Source organism: Sciurus vulgaris (assembly GCF_902686455.1).
Source record: "Sciurus vulgaris genome assembly, chromosome: 4".
NCBI classification, from domain to species: Eukaryota; Metazoa; Chordata; class Mammalia; order Rodentia; family Sciuridae; genus Sciurus; species Sciurus vulgaris.
Genome location: NC_136464.1, coordinates 36481144 through 36509064, shown reverse-complemented (window position 1 = coordinate 36509064; position 27921 = coordinate 36481144). Strand labels below are relative to the sequence as shown.

The following is a 27921-nucleotide window of genomic DNA, read 5'->3' as shown; positions in this document are numbered from 1 at the left end:
AAATAGGAATTATAATAATGGTATCTAATAGGTAAGGTCATTGTAAAGATTAAGTGATATCATACATACAAAGCCCTCAGCTCAAGGTAGATTCTTAGTCCTTATGAATATTAAATATTTTCATTTCTCTTATTAGTCATTGGTATTCTTCAAAATTCATCAGCAGTGTTCATGCCAGGCAAGCTCCTCAAAACTGTTTTTTTTTTTTTTTTTTTTTTTTTTTTAAGGATAAAGAAACTTTATTATGATGATTTTCATCCTATACAGACACAGCAGTAAGTCCAACTTGTTCATAGGACTAATGTTTCTCCCAGGTCCTCCGAGTCCAGAACCACCCAAGCTTCCTTGTTCTGGTGATCACCTGATAGTGATTTTAAAGACGCTCTATCTGCCTGAGCCATACTTCACCCCCATTTCTGATACATAAGTCACCCCTCTCCAGAGATAGGGAGGTGTTTCAAGAAGGTCAGACTTTGGGGTATTAGTTTGTGGGCTCCAACTCCTGTCTGGTTGAGGGATCTTTGACAAGGTACTTAAAGTATTTAAGATTCAGTTTCTTAGCTATGAGATGGATATAATAGTAGCCTCTCAAAGATTGTGATGAGAATCCAATGACATTATATTGTGCACCCTACATAGTTGGTGCTCAAGAAAAATGTATTGAGCAAATGAAAAGCACCTTGTAAATAGCAACGCTTCACCCTCAGCAATGGCAGCAGTCGGGCTTTGTCCTGAAAGGAGGGTCTGCTGAGGCTGGGGGCAAGAACCTCTTCCCCTCTAGCGGCCCAGTCCATGCTGGCCATTCTGTCCCACGTGCAGATCTCCTGGCAGTCATTGGAGTTCTCTGCCTCCTTCACTTTTGGCAGCATATTAACAAATTTGGTTCCAAAGGAACGGACATTTATTGAGTACCTCTTGTGTGCTGGACGCAGCTGAGCACTTGGCATACAGTGTCTTATTTTATCTTCACAGCACCCCCACATGGGAGGCACTGATATCCCCCTCTTCTATGGATGAGAAAACCAGTTCAAAAAAAGTCACACTTACCTTAGGTTCCAGGACGCGGCAGGATTGGGTGTGGTATCTCACCTCCCAGTTAGCAGGAAGTTTGCACATCCCTCAGCCCAGACCTCTCTGCTTGGCCAGCCATGGTGGGGTCTCCTAGTGTCTTTAAGCCATTTCTCTTCAAAAAACTGGACACCAGGAATATGTTAAGATTAAATGAGGTCATGTATACATAATGTATAACCAGAAGAATGAGAAATTATACTCCATTATATATGATGTATCAAAGTGCATTCTACTGTCATGTATAACTAATTAAAACAAATTAAAAAAAATTTAAATGAGGTGATGTGTAGAAGTGGGGATGGAAGATTTCCTGACTGCGAAGCAGGGCAGGCCTGTCTTCCCTCAGTCTTGGGTGTAACTACAGCTTTCTGGGAGCTCCACTAAGCTCTTGGGGTTTGATGCAGTCTTTTTTTTTTTTCCACACAGTGCTTCAATAGCAATTCTTTTTTAAAAAATATTTTGTTTTAGTTGTAGGTGGACACAATACCTTTATTTTATTTTTGTGTGGTACTGATGATCGAACCCAGGGCCTCATGCATGCTAGGCAAGCTCTCTACCACAGAGCCACAACCCCAGCCCCAACAGCAATTCTTGATGAGCCTCTTTATGTACCTCTACTTTGTTGGAAAACTGGCTCGGGAGTCCACAAAGACGTTGAGACACTGCTTCTTACTAAGTAGCTAATAAGAAGGTTGAATAAGACTCAATTATTCTTCTCACACTGATGGTACCAATGAGGCCACCTATGGAGTTCCCTGAAGCTGTTGAGACACAGATGGCTCTGCTTCCTGGCTTGACCTTGTGCCCTTGATCTGATTACTTGTCTCCAAAATGTCTGATCTCCTTCGTTTCCTTTCCACCTTATCTCCCAACCTTAGACTATGCCCTCTGACAATGCCCCCAAACCTTGCCCTTTTCAAAGTTTTATTATTCCCTCAAGTTTTTGTGTTCTCTTTGTTTACTTCACTCTTCTAATCAGTTTGTTCTCTGTTTCTTGCTTTCATGTTTATAGATTTCTTTGTCCCTTTCGTCCCCTTTTTTCTGTTTAGTTTTTTAGTTCACCAATCTTCTGGTCTCCTTCGTCTGATTACTGGAGAAATGCAGATATCAGAAAAAATATTAGGAATTTTAGAATTCCCTCATCCTTCCATCCAGTGTAGACCTCCCTTCTCCTGCACAACTTCCTCTTTCCTCTGGTCTACATTTGATTATTTTCCATAATGGAGAACCCACTTGCTTACAACCTTGCAGAGCATTGTATTTGGGTGTGACTCTAATGGCTGAATGTTCTTCATGATATTGAACTGAAATTGATCTCTCCACAATTTCTGTATCTCCTACTTCAGGTCTCTGGATTTGCTAGAATATGTCTAATTTATCATCCACAGGCTATTCCTTCATCTTGTAAAGAATATTATCATATCCCTCTTCCCAAAGTATACTCTTTCCCAAGTTGTACACACCACGTTCTTTAAATTTATTTTTTCATAATGGTTTCCATCATGTAATTTTACTTATCATTCTTCTCTGAACCCATTCCAGTGTTTTCACATCATTTCTAAAATGTGGGTCCTGGAGTTTAATAGAATAATCCACACATGGTTCAAAGTACTACACTGAATCTTAATTAAACTCATCTTAATTTGATTCTTTATTCCACTGTTCATTGATATCTCCATTTTAGTCATACTCTGTAAACCAACAAATTAGGTTTCTGGTGTTTTTTGTGTTTGTTTTTTGTTGTTGCTGTTTGTTTTTCAGTTTTTTATCATCTGTAAGTTGGATACTCATGGCTTCTGTCCATGTTTATTCAAGTCATTGATGAAATTATGCATCAGGACAAAATAAGGGCAGAGCCTTGGGCAGGGGTGGAAACCGACCTCGAGGCAATTGATGAAGACAGCCAGCAAGGCAGCACTCTGGGCTCTGCTTTCCAGCTGTTTGAGTATTGCATGAAGACACCCAATATTCCAGCTTGCATAGAAGGTCTCGAGAGGTGTCTTCCTTGTTGCCTCACTGAGATCCTGACCCGGGCTGTCCCTGGCCTTCCGCTCCACCGTCACAGAAGGGCACTTAACACTGACGCTGTTGCTGCGTCTTTCCTGCATTCCTATTGCTTATTCTGTACGTGGTCAGAAGTCACCTGTTTCAAGTTTCAGAGATGTGTCAACCTCCCTGTTCTCTCAGCCACAAACACCGTTTTCTATTTCTTAAGTTTTAACATGAATTTTACTTGTATCTAGTCTTCAAACATCTAAACCAACACCTCAAAATTTCCTAGAGAACACCAACGATGGTCTCCCTTCTACAACACACACTCAAATCCCAGCAGGCAGTTGGGAGTGATACTCACCTGTGTTAAAAGACCGCTCTGTGATGTATGTGTATAATGAACCACCAAGAGATACCACCCAGCAACATGTCCCTGCCTTGTTTGACCATGGCATCTATTATTACAAAACAGTGTTCTGTAGCTCCCAACTCTGGAAAGCAATACTGTGTGTACTCTGTACTTAAATGCCTGAGAGTACCTTATACATTATGGTCATGAAGAAGTCCCTTGGAGAAAAATAATTCATTCAGGTTCCCTGAATGAATGTAGTAAGACATTGAACTCTTGGGCTTATGTTAAAATTATTAACTATATTCTTTGTTTTAAAATTGTTGTTCAGTTGTTGTTAATTACACAGTTTGATTCAGATGCAAGTTCTTGCTGTAAATATAAACAAACTTGAACTCTAAAATAAAATGAAATAAAATTCAAAAAGACCCTTGTGTGCCCTCCTACTGTCACCACCTCCTGCTGGGGGTTTCAAAAATTATTCTTGGAAAGATAAGGAAACCTGGTAGGCTAAATAATCAAATCACACATGCCGTCTCTGTTCCTTCAAGCTCTCTCCTCTGGTTATTTTCTCCCTGAATGATTAGAGTTATTTTCAGTACTGTAGAAAATTATTAATGAATGTTGTGTTGTTTTTTTTTTTTTTCTTTCCTTTCCTTGTCCTTCCCTCAAAGTCCCATTGAACTCTTTCATCTTCTCTGCAAATTACTTTTTTTTTTTTTTTTTTTTTTGGTACCGGAGTTGAACCCAGGGGTGCTTTACTACTAAGTCACATCTCCAGCCTTTTTTATGTCTTGAGACAGGGTCTCCCTAAGTTGCTTAGAGCCCTGTTAAGTTGCTGAGGTTGGCTTTTAACTCTTAACCTCCCAAGCTGCTAGGATTACAGGCATATGCACCATTGCGACTGGCTTGCAAATTACTTTTACTAAGAAAACATTTTGTCAAATTAGTTTTCTCTCTTCCCAAATATGTGTGTGTGTGTGTGTGTGTGTGTACATACATTAATTCTTTCTTTATGAAATCATTTATGAGTTGGTTGCAGACATCATGGCATTTCATTCCTAAATATTTCAGCATATATTTCCAAAGAATAAGGGGGACAATACAGCTACATAAACTCAATATAATGCTCACCCTCAGGAAATTTCCTTTTGATAACAATACTGTTATCTAACACAGAATGTTTTCTCAGATTTTTTTCAATTACCCCAATAATATCCTTTATAGCTATTTTCTCTCTGATTCAAGGATCATATGTATTTAACTGCCAGGTAGCTTTAATTTCCTTTAAACTGGAGTAGTTATTCAGTCTTTTTGTGTCTTTCAGGTTGTCGATTTTTTTTGAAGAGTTATTTTGCAGAAAAACCCTCAATTTGGATTCATTTCCTTGCCTCCTGATTAAATCCAGGGTTGACATTTTGGGCGAGGATTCTTTATAGATGATCCTGTGCCTTCTCAGTACATTTCATCAGGGAGTCCACGATACCAATTTGTCTCATCAGCTAAGAGGTTAAGTTAGACTATTGATGAAGATGTCCAGCAGATCTCTTTATCTAGAGGAACATTTTCTCCTTGGTAAAGAATAAGTAGTAGATGAAGTGCTATTTTGAGACTGGGAGAATATCTAGTTTCCCAACAATATGTTTGATTGATGTTTTTAAACCTAAAGGAGTTAACCACTTTACTCCCTTCTAAGTGGAATTGAACTTGATTTGTTTAAAGAAAATCTCCAGTGCTGACACAGAGTAGGTATTCAAATAGTTATTAAAATTATGATCATTTATAACACTGCTCAGGCATAGTTTATTTGTCCCCCAACCTGAGTATTTTGACAATGACTTCTCACCCCATAAAGTTCTGTTTTCTATGAAATAAAGTGAAACTTCTCCAAGTCTGTCATCCATATTTCTGATATCTTCATTGATTAAATTATTTTTTCCATATTTCTATGACGAATTCCTATAATTTGTAGATCTTAGGTTCAGCCTCTTTCTACCTCTTATTCCTTTTATCTTTTTATTTTCAATACAGCTTCCTCTTCCTGGGTTGGGAGGTGCTGGAGAAAAATAGTACCAAAGACTGAGGTTCTCGTTATATGACCCTTAATAAATGGGAACTTTATGTGTAAATTTATTTCACTGTCTTGGGGAGAAGGAGAAGACATGTTACTTTCTAGTGATTTTCATCTTGATTCTGGGAAATTCTTACTGAGCACATTCTATGCAGATAATTTAAGGACTTCCACAGATTTGTTACATGTTTATAAGTCATGGTTCACCGCCACAGACTCTAGGGAACTTAAACATTTTAGCTACAAGCTAGGTGCATTTCTATAGGCCCAGGAACTCAGGAGGCTAAGGCCGGAGGATTGCAAGTTCATAGCCAGCCTCAGCTACTTAGTAAAACCCTGTCTCAAAATGAAAAATAAAAAGGGCTGAAGATGGAGTTCAGTGAGAGAGCACCTGAGTTAAATCCCTGAAGAAAGAAAGAGAAGGAAAGAATGAATGAATCAAGACTTTTAGATATAGGAGATGAACCAAACTCTAGTGTAAACAATCCAAACATTGTTTTTTTCCAAATTATTTTTTCTGAAATAGCATATTCTCATCTGTTATACCTAAAAAATCTTTTCAATGTTATTTTCGACCATTTTGCAGACATTTAATGTGAGAAAGAGGAGAGATATGAAAAAAGAACTCTGAGACAGTAAAGATTCTGTAGTATATGGACTTCTGTGTGATCCTTAAACAGCTAAGTTGTGGTTTTCCTCCTAGATCCACATCTCCACTGGCAAGGCTTCATGGGTCTTCTATTTTGGAGAGGCACCATCTGGAGTACAGTAAGACCCTCTTGAAGGATGAGGTATGTGAGCCTTTCTCTAGGGCAGCTTACTGATTCTGGATCACAGAAAATGCTGGAAAGAGAGTGGCCTGAGTTATGGTATTGACAACCTTATCAAGCTGATTGCTATACTGCAGTTGTTTTTGAACCACTAAGTTGGAGTAGCTCAGACAGAGGAGAACATAGCCACAGAAAGTCAACGGAATCTCTGTGGGTCCCTGGGTAAGAAGGAAAAACATGGTAGATGTGAAAGGGCTCTCTGTACCCTGAACATATGTAAGTTAACGTAAAGGGGGAAAGAGGCTACACAGGCACCTTGTTTTCTTATACTTTGTGGTTTTCTTATACTGTGGAGCCTGGTATGTGCCTTGGAGAGACCTGGACTTGAGTAGTAGAGGTAGGCATGGATCTCAGACTGAAACAGGTCAGAGGGGCACTGAGTCATGATCTGGAGTTCCAAAGGAAGGGACCACATTCATGGGAGAGGGGGAAAGGGTCAGGGATGCCTTTAGGTGGGAAATGGCTTTAAATCTTTTGAATTCATGATGAGTGGTACACATGATGTTCTACTGATCTCCCTTCCATAGGGGGTGCTTATTCTTCTTCCCTTTCTCAATTTTATTTAAGGGGTATATAGATAAACGTGGGAAAGTTGTGAATGTAATCCAGTTACAATTTCTTAAGAAAGTTCCAAACCAAACCCAACTCAAATGAATCATTATTCAATAGGGGGGGACACTAATTTTCACAGGCAACAAACTTACTTGGAATTGTATGCTCACTAGAATAAATACACCCTCTGGAGAGGGGCTTTTCTCAGCTCCAGTAATAATCTTTTATTAAAGGCTCAGGGAGGCAATACACAGGAATATGTCAAATCTAGAGAGAACACTCAATTCTTCTAGGTGATCAAAAGCCAAGATGGTCTATACGAGCCAAGTGGGAACATCTTCTAAGGCAGAGTGACTGGGCAGAGAAAAGGAGAAAATGATCTCAGTGGTTTTAATAATGTGTGATTGATAAGCACCCAATGAGTCCATTCTAACCTTGCTGTAGCTTTTCTCAATTTGCAGTGTTCTTGGTGAAGCACTAACCTTGTGCCTTAGTCTACTTTTTTGTTGTTGCTATAACAAAAGAGCTGAGACTGGATAATTTATAGAGTAGAAGTTTATTTTGGTTCACATTTCTGGAGACTGGGAATTCCAAGATCAGGTGGCCCTATCTGCTGAGTCTCAGAGTGGAAGAGCAGGTAGGCATGAAGAAGAGACAAAACATAAGCATCTCTCTTGCTTTATAACAACTTTCCTGAGAACAAACCCACTCCCAGAAAGGCATTAATCCCTTTCAATGATTCCATCACTTCTCATAAGGCCTCACTTCATCCTAACGGCCTTACTTTGGGGATCAAATTTCAACATGAGTTTCAGAGGGGACAAACCATGTTTGATCCACGGCACCTTGGGTGATTCCAGATGGTTCTCAGACATGGCTCTTTCAGAACTAGCTCTTCAGAACTGCCAATTCATTAGTGCGTGTGCACGTGTGTGTATGCAGGTTCTTGAAAACACAGATCTAGGGACACTTTTCCCAATTACTAACCAGGATTTTTGGAGCCAGGGCCTATGATTTTGCATTTGAACCAAGCCTCTTTAATTCTGAGGGGCAGATAGAATCTCTCCCTACAGTGAAAATCCTAGCATAGATAATATCTGTTCTATGACAATTAAAAGAAGAATAGACCTGAAAGGAATTCAGAAAAAGAAAACTGTCATCCGTTTTCATCAGTTTGAGTCTTTGTTTTGCTTATGCAGCAATCTTCGGTTTCCGAGTAAGAAATTTCTGTACCTCCACTGTTTCTGTGATACTAACATGAGGCAGCGTCAAATATCATCTATCACTTAATTATACATTTACTTACTAACGCAAAATACATTTTAAAAACCACAGCCAAATATCTCAATGCTTGACAATGAAAGGCTCCTAGTATCTTACATGTTTTTCCTTCTGAGCTGTGACAGTTTATAACAGTTATGGCTTCTCATCTTAATTTTTAAGTTATTTACTTTGCAGTCTAAATTGGCTTGATGGCTATATAAATACTTATTACTCTTTCTAAAAAGGAATACTGCATCTCAGTAATCCATGCTATCTTTCCAAGGACCTGTCTATAATACTATTCGACCTGCTAATTGCAGAAGCTTAAAACCCTGTCAATAGAGTCGCTAGGTGATGCAGTCACATAGATTATTTATGAGCAAATTGAACACTAAAAAAAAAATGACACTTTTAGATGTCAAATATGCTTTTCCTGTTTGGGAAGAAAATGTAGTTCTTTTTTTTTCATTCTATAAAGAAAATATGCATACTAAAGTTTAAAAAAATTTAAATAAAGGAAATTCTTGGGATTTATCCAGCAAACTTGGCACATGTGGGCACAATTCAAACATTTTGTTTCATACTACAAGGTTTTAACTGAAATGTCCTTTTATTCCTGTAGCGTTGGATTCACTCTTTTGAAGAATAAAATTGCCTATATTCTAAACCAAATAGAAATCAACCCTTTACCTGAATGAATGGGTGGAAATCTTTTTAGCCAAATTGGTAGAGGTATAAAAAAAAAAGTCTTTTTCTCAGTGATGGTGCTGGAAGCCCAGGCTTTGGCCATGCTAGGCAGGTGCTCTTCCACTGAGCACCAGTATAAATTTTAATACTAAAATTTGCTGTAGAAATGGCAAAATAAATTGCTCAGTTTAAATCACAGAACCCTGTAATTATTCAGAACATCTCTTTTTGTTCTGTTTTATACAACGAAGTAGCAAAGAAGGAATTAAAGGCTCTGCATCCTGTCACCAGTGAGGCCCGAACACGTTGGCAATGTTCTTTTGTGGGTGTTACCGGCACCGTGATGAGGGTTAGAACTGCCTGTACTTTCTCTGATTTCAACTCACCTGAGAGCACCAATCAGAGTCAATTAAAACCATTTCTATCTGTTTTGCTGTGCGACATGGAATTCATATTTTTATTGCCATTTTATTAATTAGGGAAGAACAAAAATAGATTCTTTTTGTGAGCTGTAAAGCCAGCTGAGAAAGTAGGGTTGGGCCCATGGGGCCTGGGCCGAGGAACAGGCCTCCTGTCTTGATTTGGGGCACTTGTCTTTATATAACGTTTCAGCACAATGCCCAGTGTGGCTGTGGGGTGGGGGGGTGGACTAACACATCTTATATATATTTTAAATGAATGATTTCAGAGTTATTGTACAAATTATATATGCCCACTACAAAGATTAAAGCAATAGGGAAAATTTCAAAGACAGATGAAAGAAAAAAAGAGCAATACTTCAAATCCTACTGGCCAGAAATAGATATTTCATTTACATTTAATGAACTTGATTGCAATTCCCCATGACTATATACAGGCAGTGTGGAGAGAAACAAGTTTTGAAAAATAAAATCACACAACAAGCTATATTTAAAAACAGTTATTTTTTAAATCAATTTTATTGAAGAAACATGATAGTTTCCCTTTAAATTGTACAGTTCTGAGTTTTTACCATTTTATATACCTGGGAAAACACCATCACAATCAAGATACAGAACATTCTGTCACCCAGATGATTGCTCATGCCCCCTGAAGTTCATCTCTCTCTCCTTCCCAGCTCCAGGTGACCACTGAAGTGTTTTTGGTCCCTATAGATTAGTTTGCATGTTCTGGATTTAAACAAGTGCAATCATACTACAAGCTCTCTTGCTGGCTTCTTTTCATGCAGAATATAATTTTGAAATTCGTCTGTGCTCTCGTTAGTGATGCTTTCCTTTCGTTGCTCAGTAAATTCCATTTATCTCAAATAAGCATTGGACTGGGGCTGTAGCTCAGTGGTAGAGGACTTGGCTAGCATGTGTGAAGGCCTGGGTTCAATCCCCAGCACCACAAAAATTTAAACAATAAGAAATAAAAGGCACTCAATGATTTATTTGAATTTAACAGAAACATTTCAGAAATGGAAGGAATTGCAGAATTTCCCACGATATGTCATTATCACAAGAGATGTTAGTTCTTAATGACCCCTCTGAAGTGAACAACAAATGTCAATGAAAGTTATGTAAGATACATCTGAGCATAGAAGTGTTTATTTTTAAATGATATGAGTTAAGTTTATAGTATCTCTTAACTCCCCTGCTATAAACTTTGAAGCAGTTAGGATACTTAAACTTTATCCACATCTCCACTTCTGTTTTACAAGGTATTTATTATTAGTAGTATTTTTTACCATCATCAATAGCTGTAAAATTTGTATTTTGCTCTATAATTTCCACTATTATTTATTCTTTTTTTTTTTTTGCCAATTAGTTATACATGACAGCAGAATGCAATTTTGACACATCACACGTAAATGGAGTATAATACCTCATTCTTCTGGTCGTACATGATGTAGGATCACAGGGGTCATGTAGTCATATATGCACATAGGGTCAGTTATTCTTAATTTAACTTTGTGGGTCCAGTACCCACTGCCCCTTTGCATTTCCATGTGAATTGTAGAATTCATTTGTCAATTTACAAACACACGAACACAACTCATTGGTAGTTTGGTTGGAATTGCACGGAGTCCATAGATTAGTTCACATCTGTGTGGTCTTTATGCAGAGATTTTATGCCTGTTCCCTTTTGAAAACTACTCATTCTTAAACGGAGCCAGGTCTGCTGAAGAATGCTGTGGGGCAGGGGCGGGAACAGCTGGGGGAAATCCTCATCTTCCAGTTTGTTGTCTCAAACACTCTCGCCAATAGAGTCTTTTTTTATTATTATTGGTTCTTTTTAGTTATACATAACAGTAGAATCCATTTTTATGTAATGATACAAGCATGGAATATGGGATCTTAGGACCCCATTCTTGTGGATGTGCCTGATGGTGAGTTACACTGTGGTGTAGTCATATATGTACCTGGGAAAGTTATGGTGGACTCATTCCATTTTTTCTTTTTCCTATTTCCTCTCCTTCCCTTTATTCCCATTTGTCTAATCCACTGAACTTCTATATCCCCTCCCCGCTTATTGTGGGTTAGCATCCACATATTTGCCTTTAGTTTTTCGGGACCAATGCATCCTTGATTTCAGTTTTCTAGAAGTCGTAGGTTCATACTGAGCAAAGCCATGATGCAGTGGAGTCTCTGCACTGGGACCTGGCTATTGCTGTCTGCTCCTTCCTTTGCTCCTTGTCCAGGGCATTCCCTTCGACATGGGGTACAGTAGAGTCAGAGCAGGGTGTGTCCACAGAGCTTTCCATCCTCTGCTGCTGCTGTGAGCCATGCACATCCTTAATTAAAGGACCACTGCGTGTGTTTTTCTTACTTACAAGCAATCCCAAAGCTCCAACTTTATTGTGCATGTTGTTCCAGAAAGGATTTGAGTTTTTAAAAATACACGTAACATTAAAAGAAAAAGCAAATGAAGGCTAATGAAAGAATAAGAAAAATGAGATGAAGCATGGTAAAGACCATCCAAACCCAAACTGCATATAATTGAGATACATTTATTAAACATCAGCCGCAATTTGGCCAAGAGCATTCTAGTGACTAATTCGAGAACAAAAATTAGGATCTTTTATGTGGACTCTATATCCATGACTTAAAAAGAAACAGTAATTAGAAGCATTTCTTTTAAGAAAGAAAGAAATATAGAAGAATGTAGAATTAGGAAAAGGTTAATTTTCTTAATTATAAATATATGTTTTTAGATGAAATTGAAAATGAGGAGATGAAAAAAAGAAGTGAAATTTAGGTATGTTTAGTTCTAGACAAGGGAAGCAGCACTGAAGAGTTAGATGTAAACCTTTTCTCTTATTACCAAAATGTTAAAATCCAGCAGTGATTTATTTTGGAAAGCAAAAGAATGTTCAAATCAATTCTGGTCAATGGTGGTATGTTGTGGGCTCTGTACAACCTGACACTTGGTAGAAAAAAGGAAGTTTCTGTCCTAGGGGATTGTTCATTTGAATTCAGCAGTCTGTTTGACTTTGAAAAATGATTTCACTCGTGCTGCATATATTAATTTATCTAAGAATGTAAAGCATTTTCATGCTTTCTCTGACATTCTCTTTTTTCTTTTGGCTAGTACAGCAATAAAGGTTGACTTTAAGTGTTTGAGTCTGCAGAGTATGTGTCTGAATCACATGAGACACCTACTTTTGGAACATAGTATGTACCTCAGTGAACGAATACAGGCAGTGACCTGTCCAATGCAATGTGCTACTGGATCACCACCAGTCCAAAGGGGACTGCCACCATCCTATGAGAATCAGGGGCAGGTTAAGTAGGATTAGAGTGACAAATGCTTACTTCCTTTCCCTGTCCCTGACAGCACAGAATAGATTGAAAATAATTTAATTCACCAAATTTGGCTCAGAGATTCTGGACTAATAGGCTCAATGGGGCTGCTGTGAACTGTCCCAAGTAACAAATTGATTATAATCCAGACAATTTTTATTTTTGTTTATTGTAATTTGGAGTGGTTGATAGCTATGATTTACCCTCAATATAAAAGACTAAGTTGCTGTGGTGAACTCATTGTTTTAACAACAACAAAAAATCAGTTTCCTATTACTTACACATGCTTTGACAAATACCTCTTGTTGTAGATGTTATAAAAAGATTACTTAAGTGCAGATTTATATATCAAAATTGTATAGTGTCTTAAAACTTGAATTCTTGTACAATTATTGCTTTCTCCTGGAATTATTTCAATCTGGAATAAATGAGAGGCATGTTTGGTCTTGGGTGTTTTGCAGTTCTATTTTAACCTAGAAGCTCGGCTCAAAACTTTATGTAACAATAAATAAGATACAAAAATTATTCAGTTTTACAGTCATTTCCATTTTGAAAATGCATTCCCAGTTTTCGTTTCATTTGAGTCAACATTCCACAGATCTTTATTGAGCATAGACCAGTGCTGGGCAGCGAGGTTAGGGCTGCTGGTCAACCCCATTTGAAGAAACAAATTCTCAACAGTTGTTAATGGCAATGTCCAGAATTATACAACTTGCAAGGGGTGAAGCCAGGAAACTGATCCTGCACTTCCTTGTTGCGAGGTGACATAGGGTAGAGACTGAAGCATAAACTCTGCAGGCATGTTGCACTGGGCTAGAGACCAGGCCTGACCTATTCCAGCTGTTTCACCATAAGCAAGTTACTTAACCTCTCTGTGCTATGATCTGCTTGTGAGGAGATTAAAAGTATTCAAAAAGCATTTAGAACTTGGGTAGGTGGTAAGAACTGTTTGCTATTATTATGTGGTGTGTAGTCCAGTGTTCTTTTCAACATTATGCTACCCCGTCTCTCTTCAGAATATCAGGGCTTTTATAACCACTCCGAAGTTTTATACTCAGGTTTTCTTGAACACTAAGAAATGAAGCTGAGGCTTACATGTGAAAGAGAGTATCAATGAAAAACTCTTGACAGAAAGGCCTAGTTAAGTCTTTGTAAAATATTATTGCCAGAAAAATCATTTTAAGAATAAATGGGAGCATTTCACTATTTTTTCCTATATACACGTAACTATTAGTGGAATTTGTAGTTTCTGAAAGACCAGGCTTCCTATGATCACTCTAAGATTACCCGGTAGATAATGCCAACATGTCTTACCATTGAACATCCTCCCAGGAATTCTTTATTTAAATGTCTCAATTAATACATGCCAATCCTAAATCTATTGTTATTTTTAAAAATAGCCTCGAAGAAGACACTTTTTTTTAATGCTGAAAACTTATACATTGATTACCTGAATACTTGCTAACGCTATATTCTGTATAGTTTAATTATTCCCTTAAAGTCCAGTAGAGGGGTTTACTTAATCCATGAGATAAAAACTGGAAGCAAAACTGGAGACTTGCTTCTCATTAAGCATATTTTGATTTGTTGAACCAAAGGCAAATTAATGATTGCACTTTATTGTGAATTTATTTTCCTCTTACAGAGTTTAAACATCTTCCAGAACCTAAACAAGCGTCAGTTTGAAACAGTTATTCATTTGTTTGAGGTTGCAATAATAGCAACTGACCTGGCTTTATATTTCAAGTAAGTACACACCTGATCCCCAGGTTACTCTTACACGCTGTGTGGTTCTGCTCTCCAGGAACTACCTGCTGCACTAAAGTTAAGATGCATTTGTTCACATGCATGCACACAAATTTGTCTGTTTTTCTTCCGGAACATCAATTAGAATATCCTCAAGACAGATGCCTGATAGTGAATTTACTAGAAGTCCGGAAATATATTTTAAAAACTTAAACCCCCCATGTTAAGGAGCTTGTTACCTGAAGAAGTCTGAACTGAAGAATATGCCATGAAGCTTGTGCATTGCCAGCACAGGGATATCAACCTCACAAGGTGGCCTTTGGTCTTGGTGAATTCATCATGGTCCAGAATCTGGTATTTCCGTGTTTCAAGTTCAGAAATTTGATCCTGTCAGAGTGTAGGAGCTGAACAATCTTGGTGATTGTGGCACACGTGAACCAACCTCACAAAACTGAGTTATAGGGAGCAGAGGGCCGGCCTGTGTGTAACAATGACATTACCAAGGAGACCAGATACTCCAAGTATCCACATAGTTTCTCACAAATGAAATACGAAGTTCTTGAACACTGATTAGAACAGTGAGTGAATTATAAGCTCCACAAATTCAATGACTTGGGCATTGTCAAATTTTGCCTTTCTGATCCTTCTTCATTAAAATTTAACTATTAAAATAGTTGAGACTTGAGAACAAATTTTTAGACTCATGTAAGTGTTCATAACCCAAATTCAACCACGTTTCTTTTTGCCACATTTGCCTCTAATTTCATTTTTTAAAGAGGAAACAATATTAGGGAGATTGTTTCCCATTTTTCATCATTGCTTCAATGTTATGCTGTATATCTTGTGCGGATATGAGTTTCTCTGCAGTCCGTGCCTAGAGATGGGAAAGCTGAGGTTTGCCTGTGTTCAATGTTGTGCCACTCTGCAAATCTCTACTCCTGAGTAGTCAGGCTGACTGAAGTTCCAGCAACAGTGTACAAGAGTCCCTGTGATCCGTATCCATAACACTCTGGATCTGTGCACTCTTAAGTTTTGTTGATCTATGGAGTGTGAGATGTATTTTATTGTTCAATTTTGTATTTCTTTGATACCAATGAGTCCCAGCATGTATATGCTTGGGGTTCTAACTTTCTGGTGGCTCTATGTCTTGTGATACCTTATCACAGTCTGTGCCTTCTCTGTTAATGTTATGGTCTCTTTTCCCATTTGTAACTTTGTTTTAAAGTATTCAGACTTACCTGTTTTTTCCCCCTTTATGGTTTGTGCTTTTTCTCTAGCCCTTTCTGTGACAAAATTAGACAGTCATTGCCTGTTCCCTCAGCCCTTGGCTTCTGCTCTGTGGACATCTCAATGCAAAGTGGGAACATGAAATACAAAAAAGCACATATTTGAGACACCTTTTCCTTTTGCCTTTATATGGTAAAATTGTTTTCTAGGAAGAGAACCATGTTTCAAAAGATTGTGGATGCCTGTGAGCAAATGCAGACCGAGGAGGAGGCCATCAAGTACGTAACTGTGGACCCAACCAAGAAAGAGATCATCATGTGAGTAGTCGGAATGGTATTGCCCTTTGGGCAAAGAAAAGCAGTCTGCAACTCTATTTTAACAATTTTTCTTTTCTTCCTCAGGGCGATGATGATGACTGCATGTGACCTGTCAGCCATCACCAAGCCCTGGGAGGTGCAAAGCCAGGCAAGTCCAGTCGCACTGTGGCTTTTGTTGCTCTCGTGGTTTTCTGTGCCCACTCTTAGGTGTGGTCTAGATCCCATGTAAACATCCACATAAAGATCTCTGGCAACCCCAGAATTCTATTCTGACAAATTAAACATCAGTAAGACAACAGATTCCTTGATCAGGCCCCAGGGGACAGCAAAAAGAGGAAACTTTGGAAAGAAGCCACTTCTTTAACAATTCCTTAATAATCACTGAACAGGTTGTAAAAAAATTATGTAAAATTATTCAGAGAAGGTCTGAGTTTTTAGTCGAGATGAGTGAGAATAAGACCGGGGTGACTCATTTGTGCTGTCCTCTGCTCAGGATGGTTCTGCTCCTACAACCTCCTCTTCAATGTGCTGTCAGTTACAGGAAGGGCACTGGCACTGGCTGACATGCTGGTTTAAGGTTGTTCTTCCCCCACGTGCAGAGTGAGAGGCGTGAAGGCAACAGCTGACTACCTACTTTCTTACTAATTGAAGAAATTTCTTTTCCTTCAGTAACATCTAGGGAAAACCTCAAGCAGAAGAGAGGCCAGAAAGACCTGGTTCAACTATAGATGTGGATTCCACCTGTAGAGTAACTGTAACCCATGGGAGGAAGGAAAAATCTTTTCCTTACCCATCCTAAGTTCACAGCTGAGGAGGCCCCTATAGCAAAAGACAGATTAACAAAAAAATGCATACAGATTTATTTAAGTGTGACCCAAGAGCCTTTATTGTAAGGAAATAAAGGGTCTGGTGTATAGCTCAGTGGGAGAGGGCTTGCTTCTCCTGTGTGAGGACCTGGGTTCATTGCCAGCACCACAGGGGTGGAGAAGGAAGAAAATAAAGATTCCAAGAAACAGTTGTATTTGTGTATTTTTATGTTAGGCTTAGTGAAGCAGCAGTCACAAAGAGGATCTAATGGCAAAAAACTGTGGAAACAGCAAAGCTATTTTGTTTCGATTCCTCCTGGCATTTCCACTTCTTTGGGTTCTCTCCTCCAGGGATAGGGGTCACCTCTTGAATAAGGGTCTTACAATTGGCTTCAGGAGAAGGCAAACAATCCTTCCTAGGTTTTGACTGGCTTCAGGGGAGAAAGGCTCCAAAGGCGAGACTCCTGCTCCTGTGACTCTCTTAAATTCCTTCGGCTTAACATATTTTGGAGGTGGTGTGTCCTGAATTCCATCAAGTCCTAAGCTAAGTGTTTACTCACCCTGATGAGCCTGTTCTTCCTCTCATACCCTATCTGCGATGACCCAGCTGGAAACCTTGGGCTTCACTTGAGTTTATCTCCTTCACTTGGAGATCATTTGTCTGTCCCACTTGCTCTGGCCTGGGTGCAGACTTTTATCCCAGCTTTGGTCAGAACTTTGGTGGCAGCCTCCCAACCGTCCTTTCTGAGGAACTTCCCAGCCCATTCCCCATTGTCAGAGGTTTCCAGCCTCTTTTTTTTTTTTTAAGTTCACTTCTCCCCACAAAACTTATACAAGTTCATAAAAGAGTTACTTTAGCTTTCATCTCTCTTGGCTGCACCCTCTTGGGCACCTAGTGCACTTGAGAGGAACCCTGGAGCTCCAGGAATAAAAGCCACTAGCCACCAAGTTTCAAGCTTCCTAGTCAAGTGCACTGGGCTCGTGCCACCTGTCTGTAACTCACACTCCCAAGGGTATTTCCATCACTCTCCCACACCATCACCTCACACGCCAAGCTCCTACTCACATAAGCTGGGGACATTCCACTTACCCCTGCACATAGTCTTACCTTCTTTACCTGGCAAACTATTATTCCTACCATAAATGCAACCTCCCTCCTCATGAAACTTCTTTCCTTGATCCATAGCACTTCCTACACAGATCACATGACTATTTTCACTAGACTGCCCACATTAGAAAGAAAAAGTTCAGTTATCCTTCTCTGCAAGCCTGGCTTATGCCAGTGTAACACAATAAACAAATGTTCATTCAACACAGTAATATTTTGAATGATATAAATTAGCCCTTGAATGTCCTCACACTATTGTGCATGTGTCCACGTACACGGCAATGTGTTAGATGCTTATATACAATCAAAACAAAGGAGGACTTGGGAAATGTTGCACTTGTAGCATGTTTTACGGAACTAACCCTCCCATGCCTATTCTTTATTACTGAGAAGTGGTGGCAATACAAATAGGAGACAGACATTCCCAGAATCTGGAACATTCAAGTAAAAACTTCTTTCCTATTTCAGTATAATCTGTGTACCGTTTTAAAACTTAAGAGCATATGGTTTGACAACATCTCAAGCAATGACTGTAGATATCACCCTTTCATGTCACTCATGCTAATAAAATGCAAATTCCCTCTTCATAAATGGATATAGTGAACCAAGTCCTTCTCCTTTGCAGGTAGCACTTCTGGTTGCAAGTGAATTCTGGGAACAAGGAGATCTGGAGAGAACAGTGCTGCAGCAACAGCCTATTGTAAAGACCTTGGAATAAAATGCATTACTTAGTAAAAATTAGTATGAATCAGTCTATTTTGGTCATTAAATATAGGGAAATTATCTTAAAAGGATTTGTTTCTTTTTCTAGCCTATGATGGACAGAAACAAAAAAGATGAACTACCTAAACTTCAAGTTGGATTTATTGATTTTGTTTGTACTTTTGTATATAAGGTAAGTAAACCAATTATTGAATGAGCTATATATAGTCTCTTAGATGAGAATTTCTCTTTCCAATTATAACCACAGTAAAAGTCCCCTGGAGAGAAAAGTCATTAGGGGTGTCACTGTTCTCCATAGTAGTTTGAGAGTTGGCCCTAAAGGGGTGGAATAAAAGTGTGAGGACTCAGATGTGAGCTGCCACTTGAACAGACCTACTGAGCAGGCAGAAAGACTCAAGTGCTTCAAGCCTCAGAGGCACTTAAAGGTTCACCCCAGCAGCTCTGAGCACTGCACCATGCCTCGCAGCTCCTCTGCATGTGAACAATGCCAAACTCAACTGTATAACCTGTTTCCAACCTAAAATTTCCTGTAGGAGTTCTCACGGTTTCACAAAGAAATCACACCTATGCTGAATGGCCTTCAGAACAACAGAGTGGAATGGAAATCCCTCGCAGATGAGTACGATGCAAAGATGAAGGTAATTGAAGAGGAGATGAAACAAGCAGGAAGAAGGAAATGCGGTCACAAAAGGTGAGATGGATTCTGCTTTTGCTCCTTACAAAAAGCCAGAAGTCAGGCTGAGCTGAATGACACATGACAAAAACATAAACGGTAAATACTAACACGAGCTCTGGTTTCCTGATGCAGACTGGTAATTGGTGATTTTCAGGGTCCCCCACCATCCCTCAAAGAGATCTTATGTGTAATTCCTATACAGAATTGACAGTAATACATTGAGGTAGAGGATGAAGCTAGGTGTCTTTGTCCCTCTAGAAGGTGGCTCCTGAGACACCTCTGCAAGACTGGAGTTTGTAAGAATAGTATAAAAACCAGAGACTGTGAGATCAGGGATAGGTGAGAATACAGCTTTAGACTGGTTTTCTCCATTTGCTGTGGAAACTCTGGACAACTTGCTTAACCTCTCTCCATAAGATGGTTTAGCAGATCCCCAAATAAAGGAAGTCCTACATGTAAAGTTGGCCAAAGCAGGTGACTTGAGGGATACTCCCTCATACTTTTGTTTCCTGGGTATACCCACATGGTGCTGTTACCTGGCCTGAAATTCTACTCCTACAGTCATTCATCAGGTTTAACATTCGGAAAGCCTGTTATAGTGCTTAGGTGCAACTATTAGTTCATCAAAAGACTGAAATGTCATCTTGGAAGTGGAATGCTGATTTTTGTCTTCCAAGTTTAGCATTCCAAAGGTTTTGTAAGGAATTCTGATTGACAAATAATACGTGTGGGAACACCTTGAAAGATACACTTCCTTAGATGATTGTGTTTGATGCCATTTTAATTTATAGAGGGTGAGAGTATTTTCCTTAACAAAGTTGGGGGGCATCCTTCAACAGAATAAAGTTTCTGACTTTCCACATGCTTTCACTGATGTAAACACTGGGTGGCTGTTCCATACAGGGTCCATACTGGGCAAACCAGGAGGAAAAATTGGGGGTCCTTATTTCCCAAGAGATAAGGGGCAGCTAGACATTAAACAATCAATGCATACTTGATGTGCTAATTACAAGCCTCAGAGAGAGCATGGGTGTGTATGTGGATGCCTATGCCAAGATCTCAAAACAGTACACTTGGCTCACACAAAGAGAAGCAGAAAAGAAGTGAAAAACTGAACATGAGAAAAAGATGTTGAAGTGTGAGTATGCCCAATGTAATTGAAGAACTTAAAAACTGGTATAGCTGCAGTCTGGAGATGAAGCTAGGCATGTGGGGCTGCCAGACAGCACACTGCCTGGGGCCTGGCTGAGGACTGTTGTCAACAGGGGCTCTGACAGGAAAGTAGGAAAAACCTGACTTCTACTTCAAAAGTACAAAATGTACTAGTACATTGAAAGTGAGTGTATTTCTTAGTACTATTAAATTTCATCTTTAACTATGTTATGATGAAGGACGATCAGGTCCTTTAAGTGGCTCCTGACATTTTATTATTCAGTATACTAGATACAGATATTTTTATTTGCATAAAAATTGATTGAATTTTTTTTCGAGTACACACTGAATTCTTTGTGGACAAAGAACATGATTTTGTATTTCTACATATCAACATTTTTGCATCAAGCTTATTCCCACACTGCATAACCTCAATGAGAAACTGATATGGTAACTAGCTAACCACTTGTCAGATTATATTTTTAAAATGAACCAACTGTGAATTAAAATGTTTCTAAATAGTGAAATCCTTAATACTGCTATAGGGTAATATTATTAATTGGGCTATAAAGTTGGTAAGAGACAGTATCATGAGAATTAGAATAAAACACTGTATTTAACATTGATTCCTAATAATATTGCTTTTCTTATTTCTTACTAGTTGCTGAGGATTCAGGAGGTGGTGTTGACGACAAAAAGTCCAAAACATGCTTAATGCTGTAATATAATCCAAATGGTCGAAATTTCAATATTCATCTTAGTTTTGAAGAAAAACAGAAAACATTAAAAAAAAAAAAAAAAAAAAAAAAACACTTCAGCAAATTTCACTCTGCAAATCATCGAGTAACAGAGTTAAGAGGATCTCCAGAAAAACTATCCTGTGACTATCAAGAGAATATATTATTTCTGGCCTGAAACCCTGAGTGATAAAATAAAGTTCAACAAAAGTGCAAAATAAGACAAAAACAGGTGCATTTTTGGTGCCGACTTACTTTAAAAAATATGTGGTCCTGAAACTAGTCACAGTTTTAAAACTGTATTAGCTATATTTATTTGCTAAGGCTGCTGTAATAGAGTACCACAGACTGGGTGGCTTAAATGACAGAAATTTATTTTCTCACAATTCTAAAGGCCAGAACTCCAGAAGTGCAAGATCAAGGTTGGTTTCTCATGAGGCCTCTCAACATGGTCAGTAGATGGCACATTTCCCCTAGGTCTTCACAGTCATCCCTCTGTGTTTCTGTGTCCTAGTTTTCTCTTCTTGTTAAGAACACCCAGCCGTAGAACAAGGTGCACTCAGTAAATATGAATGCATGATATTCTGAATGAATGATATAACACATATAAATGAAGAATAATAAGTCATCACCTTGGGTAAGTACTGCATGTACTCCCTTATTCCATTACTTAGAATAATTTTGAGACTCCACTTCGAGGATCACTACTATTTTTAAAAATCACATAAGAAACTATTCTATTAGATTTTTTTTTTTTTTTTAAGTTTTTAACCTCTAGATACCAAGTCAGTTCAACTTCCCTTCTCAGTCATCAGAAACTGAGATGAGGGTAGCAATGTGCCAAATATATGAACTCTGCTTTAGACCAAGTGTGAGGAAGCATAATCTCCAACCTTCCAGACCAAGGGTTCACTGACCACCGCTGACTGCACTGAGGCAAAGTGTGAAATTGGTATGTAGGAGAATTCGTGTTTAAACTCATTCTGAAGCGCTTTTCAAGCACTCCTTAAAGTAGGACTTTCATCATCTGCCATTATGTTGAATGGACTAAGTGTTTAATTTTATATAACAACCTAAATTTGTCATTGAACTTGTTGCATAAACTCATACTTGCACTACCAAATATATGGATCTATTTTAAAGGGTATTTAGATATTCTTCCAATTAACATTAAATTCTGGAGGCATTTTTATTTTCTGATGACCACTAAAATATGACTATATTTTTATCATAAGAATGTTTAATTACATGTATTTTACTTCTAATAATTTTGCTATTGGACATTTCAAATATTTTTCCTAGAAATCAAGATTCCTTTTTATTTTACTATAAAGTAGTGAGATGAAAAACATAATACCTTCAAGAAATGAGGGGACTTTCACATGTTTAACACTAATAAACCTAACACCAATTTACTATTTACTAACAAGTTCAGAAATGACTACATAATTATTTCTTAGACAGTGCCTAGTACAGTGCCTTACATGTAATAGAAGCCTGATAAATATTTGTGGAATTAATGAATAACAACCATTTAATAAAAGGAAAATTTCTGATACTAACCTTTTTAAAGTAAGACACTAAATTACTTAGTTTTCACTTCAATGCCAATCATTCCATATCTGAATGTATATCAAGGAACTATGGGTAAAAGAGGTTTACAGGTGAGTAACTGAAATAGGACAGGGAAGTGTGTCTACTAATAAACTTGGAAGCATCAGACATCCTGAGAGTGGCTGGATTTTTATTTCCAAATATCAACCACTCAAACTGCAAACTTGTAGATAAAAATTTATGAAGTTTTGAAGTATACTTTCACATTAAGGAATGCAGGCTTTCTCTCTCCCATCTCACAGAAATAAATCCTGAAAATACTCATCAAATTCTTCTTCCCTATTTAAAAGAAAAAGAATAAATACTGATTAAAACCCAATAGAGTAAAAAATTATCAGGGAGACACGTTATATGAGATTAAGAGTAATTTTTTAAGTTTCTAAAATAACTGAAACTATACTCAGATTTATTAAAATTAAATAATTTACAAGTTGGTACCTCTCCCAAAATGTATTACCAAGATTCTGCTTTAAAGTACTCTGTGAAATATCATTGCTTCTCTTTACTTTTTGATTACTTTATACCTTTTCAATTCAAACTATAGTCTGCTGAAGAAATGAATGAAAAATAAATTATTTTTAAGGAAAAAAAGTCTTACAAAAACAGGGAAATTCTGCTAGGTTGCAGTATTTCATTATATTGATAAGAGTAATTATATTATGTATTAATATCAATGACTTTTGTTTTGTTTGTATCAGTACTGGGAATTGAACTTGGGGATGCTCTACCACTGAAATACAGATACATCCCCAACCCCTTTTTATGCTTTATGTTGGGACAAGGTCTTGCTAAGGTGCTGAGGTTGGCCTTAAACTTGTAATCCCCTGCCTCAGCCTTCAGGGTCATTGGGATTACAGGTGTGCACCCAGCCTGAACCAATAATATTACATCTACAAACAAAGACAGACTCTGGAAGGAGATATTAAATTAGATTACAGAGTGAGGGATGTAGCTCAGTAGTAGGGTGCGTGCCTAGTATGCATGAGGCCCTGTATTCAATCCAAGTAGTCCCCCAAACAAGAGTTCCCCTCGATTTTAATATATAAAAATACTACTAAAAGTGTAAAGTACTAAATAAATATGAGTGCAAGGAGCCAGTGTGAGACAGTGGAAATAGCAGACTTTTAAATTACACAATGTGGAGTCCTAGCTCTGTCATTCATAGCTATGTGAACAAATTACTTCTTTACACTGAGTTTCATCATCTGTAAAATAAAGATAATTTATATTCCATTTTAGAGTTATTGTGAGGAGTAAATGAACACACAGGTGTTTTTCTTCTTCTGGAAGAGGGAATAAAATGGATAATAAAAAATGAGCCTACCAATCTTTTTAGGTCAGATATATCCAGTAGGACCCCATTATTTAGTTTTAAATAATTTAGGATGCATAAAGTCATCAAAAATATGTCCAAATTTAAAGGAAAAAATTGCAAAATCAAATACAAATGATTAAGGAATCATCTGCAATTTGGTATTATCCATATGCTACTTTTTCACTAGCAATGACAGCACTTACTACAGTTAGAAAACTATAGAACCTTACATATATGGAATTGGTGAAACCTCTATGTGGAGGTTATGTTAGATGCTCAAACTTGACCAATATCAAAAGAGTTGAATATGTAAAAGTTTTATATTATGAAAGCCTTCTTTCATGGAATTTACTCATCTCTTTATTGCCCCAAAAGGTAAGCTAAGACAAAGCCCTCTTCTGCCATTCTCTGCTATAAAGCTCTTTAAAGAGAGGTGCCTCAAAAAATGGTTAGAGGTTTATGAGTAATTTGTTGGACACCAGTATTGCATTTACAGCAAAAGCTTTTTAAATAACCTGATCTATAATAATCATACTTTTGGGAATTCTTTGAGGAAAAAAAAAGGTTGCCACAGAAAAACACAAAAAATAATTTTGCTTTAAAACCTCTAACACATCTAAATTCTATCACACTAAGAACATACCATATAATCAGCAAAATATTTTATAAGCAGTTTAAATTAATGAAGTATAATTGATTCAACAGATCTCGTATGAACCCATATGGCTAGGGACTGAAAAAAGGAAACTAAAATTTATTGAGCATGTACCAGTGTGTTATCTTCTTAATTCTATTTAATCTTCACATTAAACTCTACATGGTATTTTATTTCCTTCTAACAGATAAATTCAAGTGGTAAACATCCCAATATATGATAAAGCTGACAATATTTCAACCCATATTTCAACAGTGTCTCCCCTTCCACCTATAGCAGAGAATGAGTGCACTAAGTTACCTATCTTTGGGGAGCTAAGGTGGGTGTTGGCAAGTCTATGTCTTCACCTGTATAAATCTTAAAGTGGTTCTTTAGCAGGGATTATGACAATCACAGTATCATGGAACAGAGTGCCCTGGAAGCTGGTGAACAGATCTCTCTAAAGAAATCTAAGCAAAGACCAGACCATCTATTAAGATGAGATGATAAAAGGTTTATTCACCAGGAGGAATATGGAGACAGACATTGGCATATGGTCATAAACAATGGGTGGGGAAAAAAGAAAAACCCTTCTTACCAGAATAGGTAGTCATTGGCATTAAATGGACATTTGTGATCTTAAACTTTTTCACTGTTATCAAGAGTGGCTGTGGTCATAGCTACCTAAACTGGTTAAGTGGGTCTGTATCATCTCTAAGTATCAGCACTTACTGTGATTTTTCATCTGTCTCTGGTAGTGGACCCTTCCAGAGCTCAGATTCAGACCCCAAACAATTTCTTCCTCATCAGAGTTTCCTGTTCATTTAAAAAACATTTTTTGAAAACGTATTCTATTTAGAACACATTTTGAACTACTCACCAATGCAATTAAATTAACTTTGAATTTTTAACTGCAGTTCAGATTCAACTTTATCTGATTCTCTGGAAATTTAATTCACTCTTTCAAGGTACAATAAATTATTTTAATTAATGAATAAAATAAGGTGACAAATACCAGAGTATTAGCAAAAAGGCCAAGGAATTAGTATCTCATGAAAAACTTTCTCTAAGTCACTTTGCATTAGAATAGCAATTCCAATATTAACTCTTATAAGGAAATTTTTCTTGCAATATAATTGTCTTTGATTTAGTTTCTTTTTTTTTCTTGGTCATACAAAAGAGACATGAAAAAGTTAAGATTCTGCAGAGAGCACATATTAGGACACGAGTCTCAAGAACTAAACTAGTATATGAAATAAAAAAAAATTGTCAAGATATTTAGTTAAATTAATGCTATTCCATTAATTAGAAAAGCCTGTTTTATGGAAACAGTTATTCTCAAATCATTCAGAGTAAAAATTCTGTGACCTTTTTTCTTAAAGAAAATCTGGCAACATAGATCAATTTAAAAGCACATAGCCTTTGACCAGCAATGCTGCTTTTAGGAATTTGATTGTTTACTTAGGATAAATAAGCAACTCAGATATATAGTACAAAGAAGCACAGTGTAAAACAACAAAAGATGATAACCTAAACCCCCACCAATCAGAGATTAAGAACTGGTTAAATGAACACTGTTAAATGAATAGCTGTTTAAAAAAACCTTAGTTCATTTGTATGTACTGCCTAGGAAAAAGTTTATGCTGTATTAAATTCTTTTAGTTGCAGAAAATATGCACAGTATGATCTAATTTATGTTAAAAATCATTATATTTATGATATATACAATGTAAGTTTACACATGTATATTAAGTTTGTAAGGATCAACCAAACATTCCAGTGATTATATTTCAAGGAGCCTGGGATACTTTTACTTTCTACTATAAACATCTAAATTGCTTGTATTTTAGACAAGGAACAGTTATTACCTTTAAAATTAGATATAAAGACATTTCTATTCTGAAAAAGTAACAAATGAACATGTTTCAGATGAATCACCTTATCATCAATCTAAGAATTTAAATACTGAGAAATGTATTATTAGGTAATAAACCTTAATGCCACAAAGTAATTACATTAACAAATAATTCCTTTCCAATAATGATCATTAGTCAAAAAAAAAAAAAAAGAATTATTCTTGAGCTACTGGTCCTAACACAAATGTACTCTCTATTAAAAAAAAAATAACCTTATCTTTTATACAACCAAGAAAAAGAAGAAACTAAATCAAAGACAACTATGTTACAAGAGGTAATTCCCTTATAAGAGTTAATAATGCAATTACTACTTTAAATCTGGTCTGTCAATACAGAATGTTCCTTAGTTCAGCACAACACAAAAATATAGCAGTATTGATTTGCCACAGTGGTTCTCATCTCTTACCTGTTGGACTTTGATCCTTGAATCAATATGTGTATCTGAACTTTGGTCCTAAGTCTGCTGTGGCACCAATTTTAACAAAAATGGCAAAAGGTGGGGGTGGGGGTGGCTATATTTCTAGTGATCTACATACAAATGATGACAAAATTATAATGTCTTCAGGAGAAAATTCCTGTGTTATTGGAGGTCACTGCTTGATCTATCAGTGTGAGGATAAAATTCCTCATCCTATTTTTATGAAAATTCACCAACATGAGATAAAGTACAGAAAAACTAATTAGGCCTAACAAAATTATCACTGATATTACTCTGTTAAGATGTCAGAAAACAGTCTCTCTTTTTTTTTTTTTTTTTTTTGTGGTGCTGGGGATTGAACCCAGGGCCTTGTGCTTGCAAGGCAAGCACTCTACCAACTGAGCTATATATACCCAGCCCCACAAAGTCTCTTAAGATCTTTAAAAATAGGGAGCTAATTTCAAAAGCCTTACCATCATGACCTGTTTTCCTGTTTCCTCCCAGAAGTACTTCCCAAATTCCAGCTTTCCTACACTAATTTTCTAATACCTGACAATCCAATTTTACCGAAAAATCAGTTTAGAATAACATTATAAAATAACGTCCTTTGAAAGAGTATCCACTGAAAGTAGTCAAATATCCTTAGAGAATCAAGTCTCCAAAACTGGACTAAATGACCTCTAAGATCCCTTACAACATGATGAATCTAAAACAGTCTGGTTCCCTGAGAGTGACAGTCACTACAAATTATTGCTATAACTGCTACAACCTGCTAGAGGTAGGCGAAGTGTTGCTAAGGAAATAACAGGAAAAAAAAAGTCAATACAAAATGATGCTCTTTTATCAACACTGTCAAATCTCTGTACTAATTACTAGCAAATGAGGATCAGAATCTAAGATAATGACCCTGAGGTGGAAGGACAGCTTGGAGGTCTTTTAATTCAACCTTTATC

The 27921-nt window shown here is 37.3% G+C and overlaps 1 protein-coding gene across 1 annotated transcript in view; it reads left to right on the top strand.

Annotated features, from left to right (window-relative positions):
* Positions 1 to 21467, top strand: part of PDE6C (phosphodiesterase 6C) — a gene marked incomplete at its 5' end in the record, with an annotated part of 50053 nt that extends 28586 nt beyond the window's left edge. The window contains 8 exons of the mRNA XM_079136662.1: positions 6187 to 6274; positions 14225 to 14325; positions 15762 to 15869; positions 15954 to 16017; positions 18409 to 18483; positions 18595 to 18678; positions 19040 to 19197; positions 20996 to 21467. Coding sequence (XP_078992788.1) covers positions 6187 to 6274; positions 14225 to 14325; positions 15762 to 15869; positions 15954 to 16017; positions 18409 to 18483; positions 18595 to 18678; positions 19040 to 19197; positions 20996 to 21002 — 685 coding nt within the window. The 3' untranslated portion in view covers positions 21003 to 21467. The remainder of the gene's footprint in view (positions 1 to 6186; positions 6275 to 14224; positions 14326 to 15761; positions 15870 to 15953; positions 16018 to 18408; positions 18484 to 18594; positions 18679 to 19039; positions 19198 to 20995) is intronic.
* Between the last annotated feature and the right edge of the window lie 6454 nt (positions 21468 to 27921).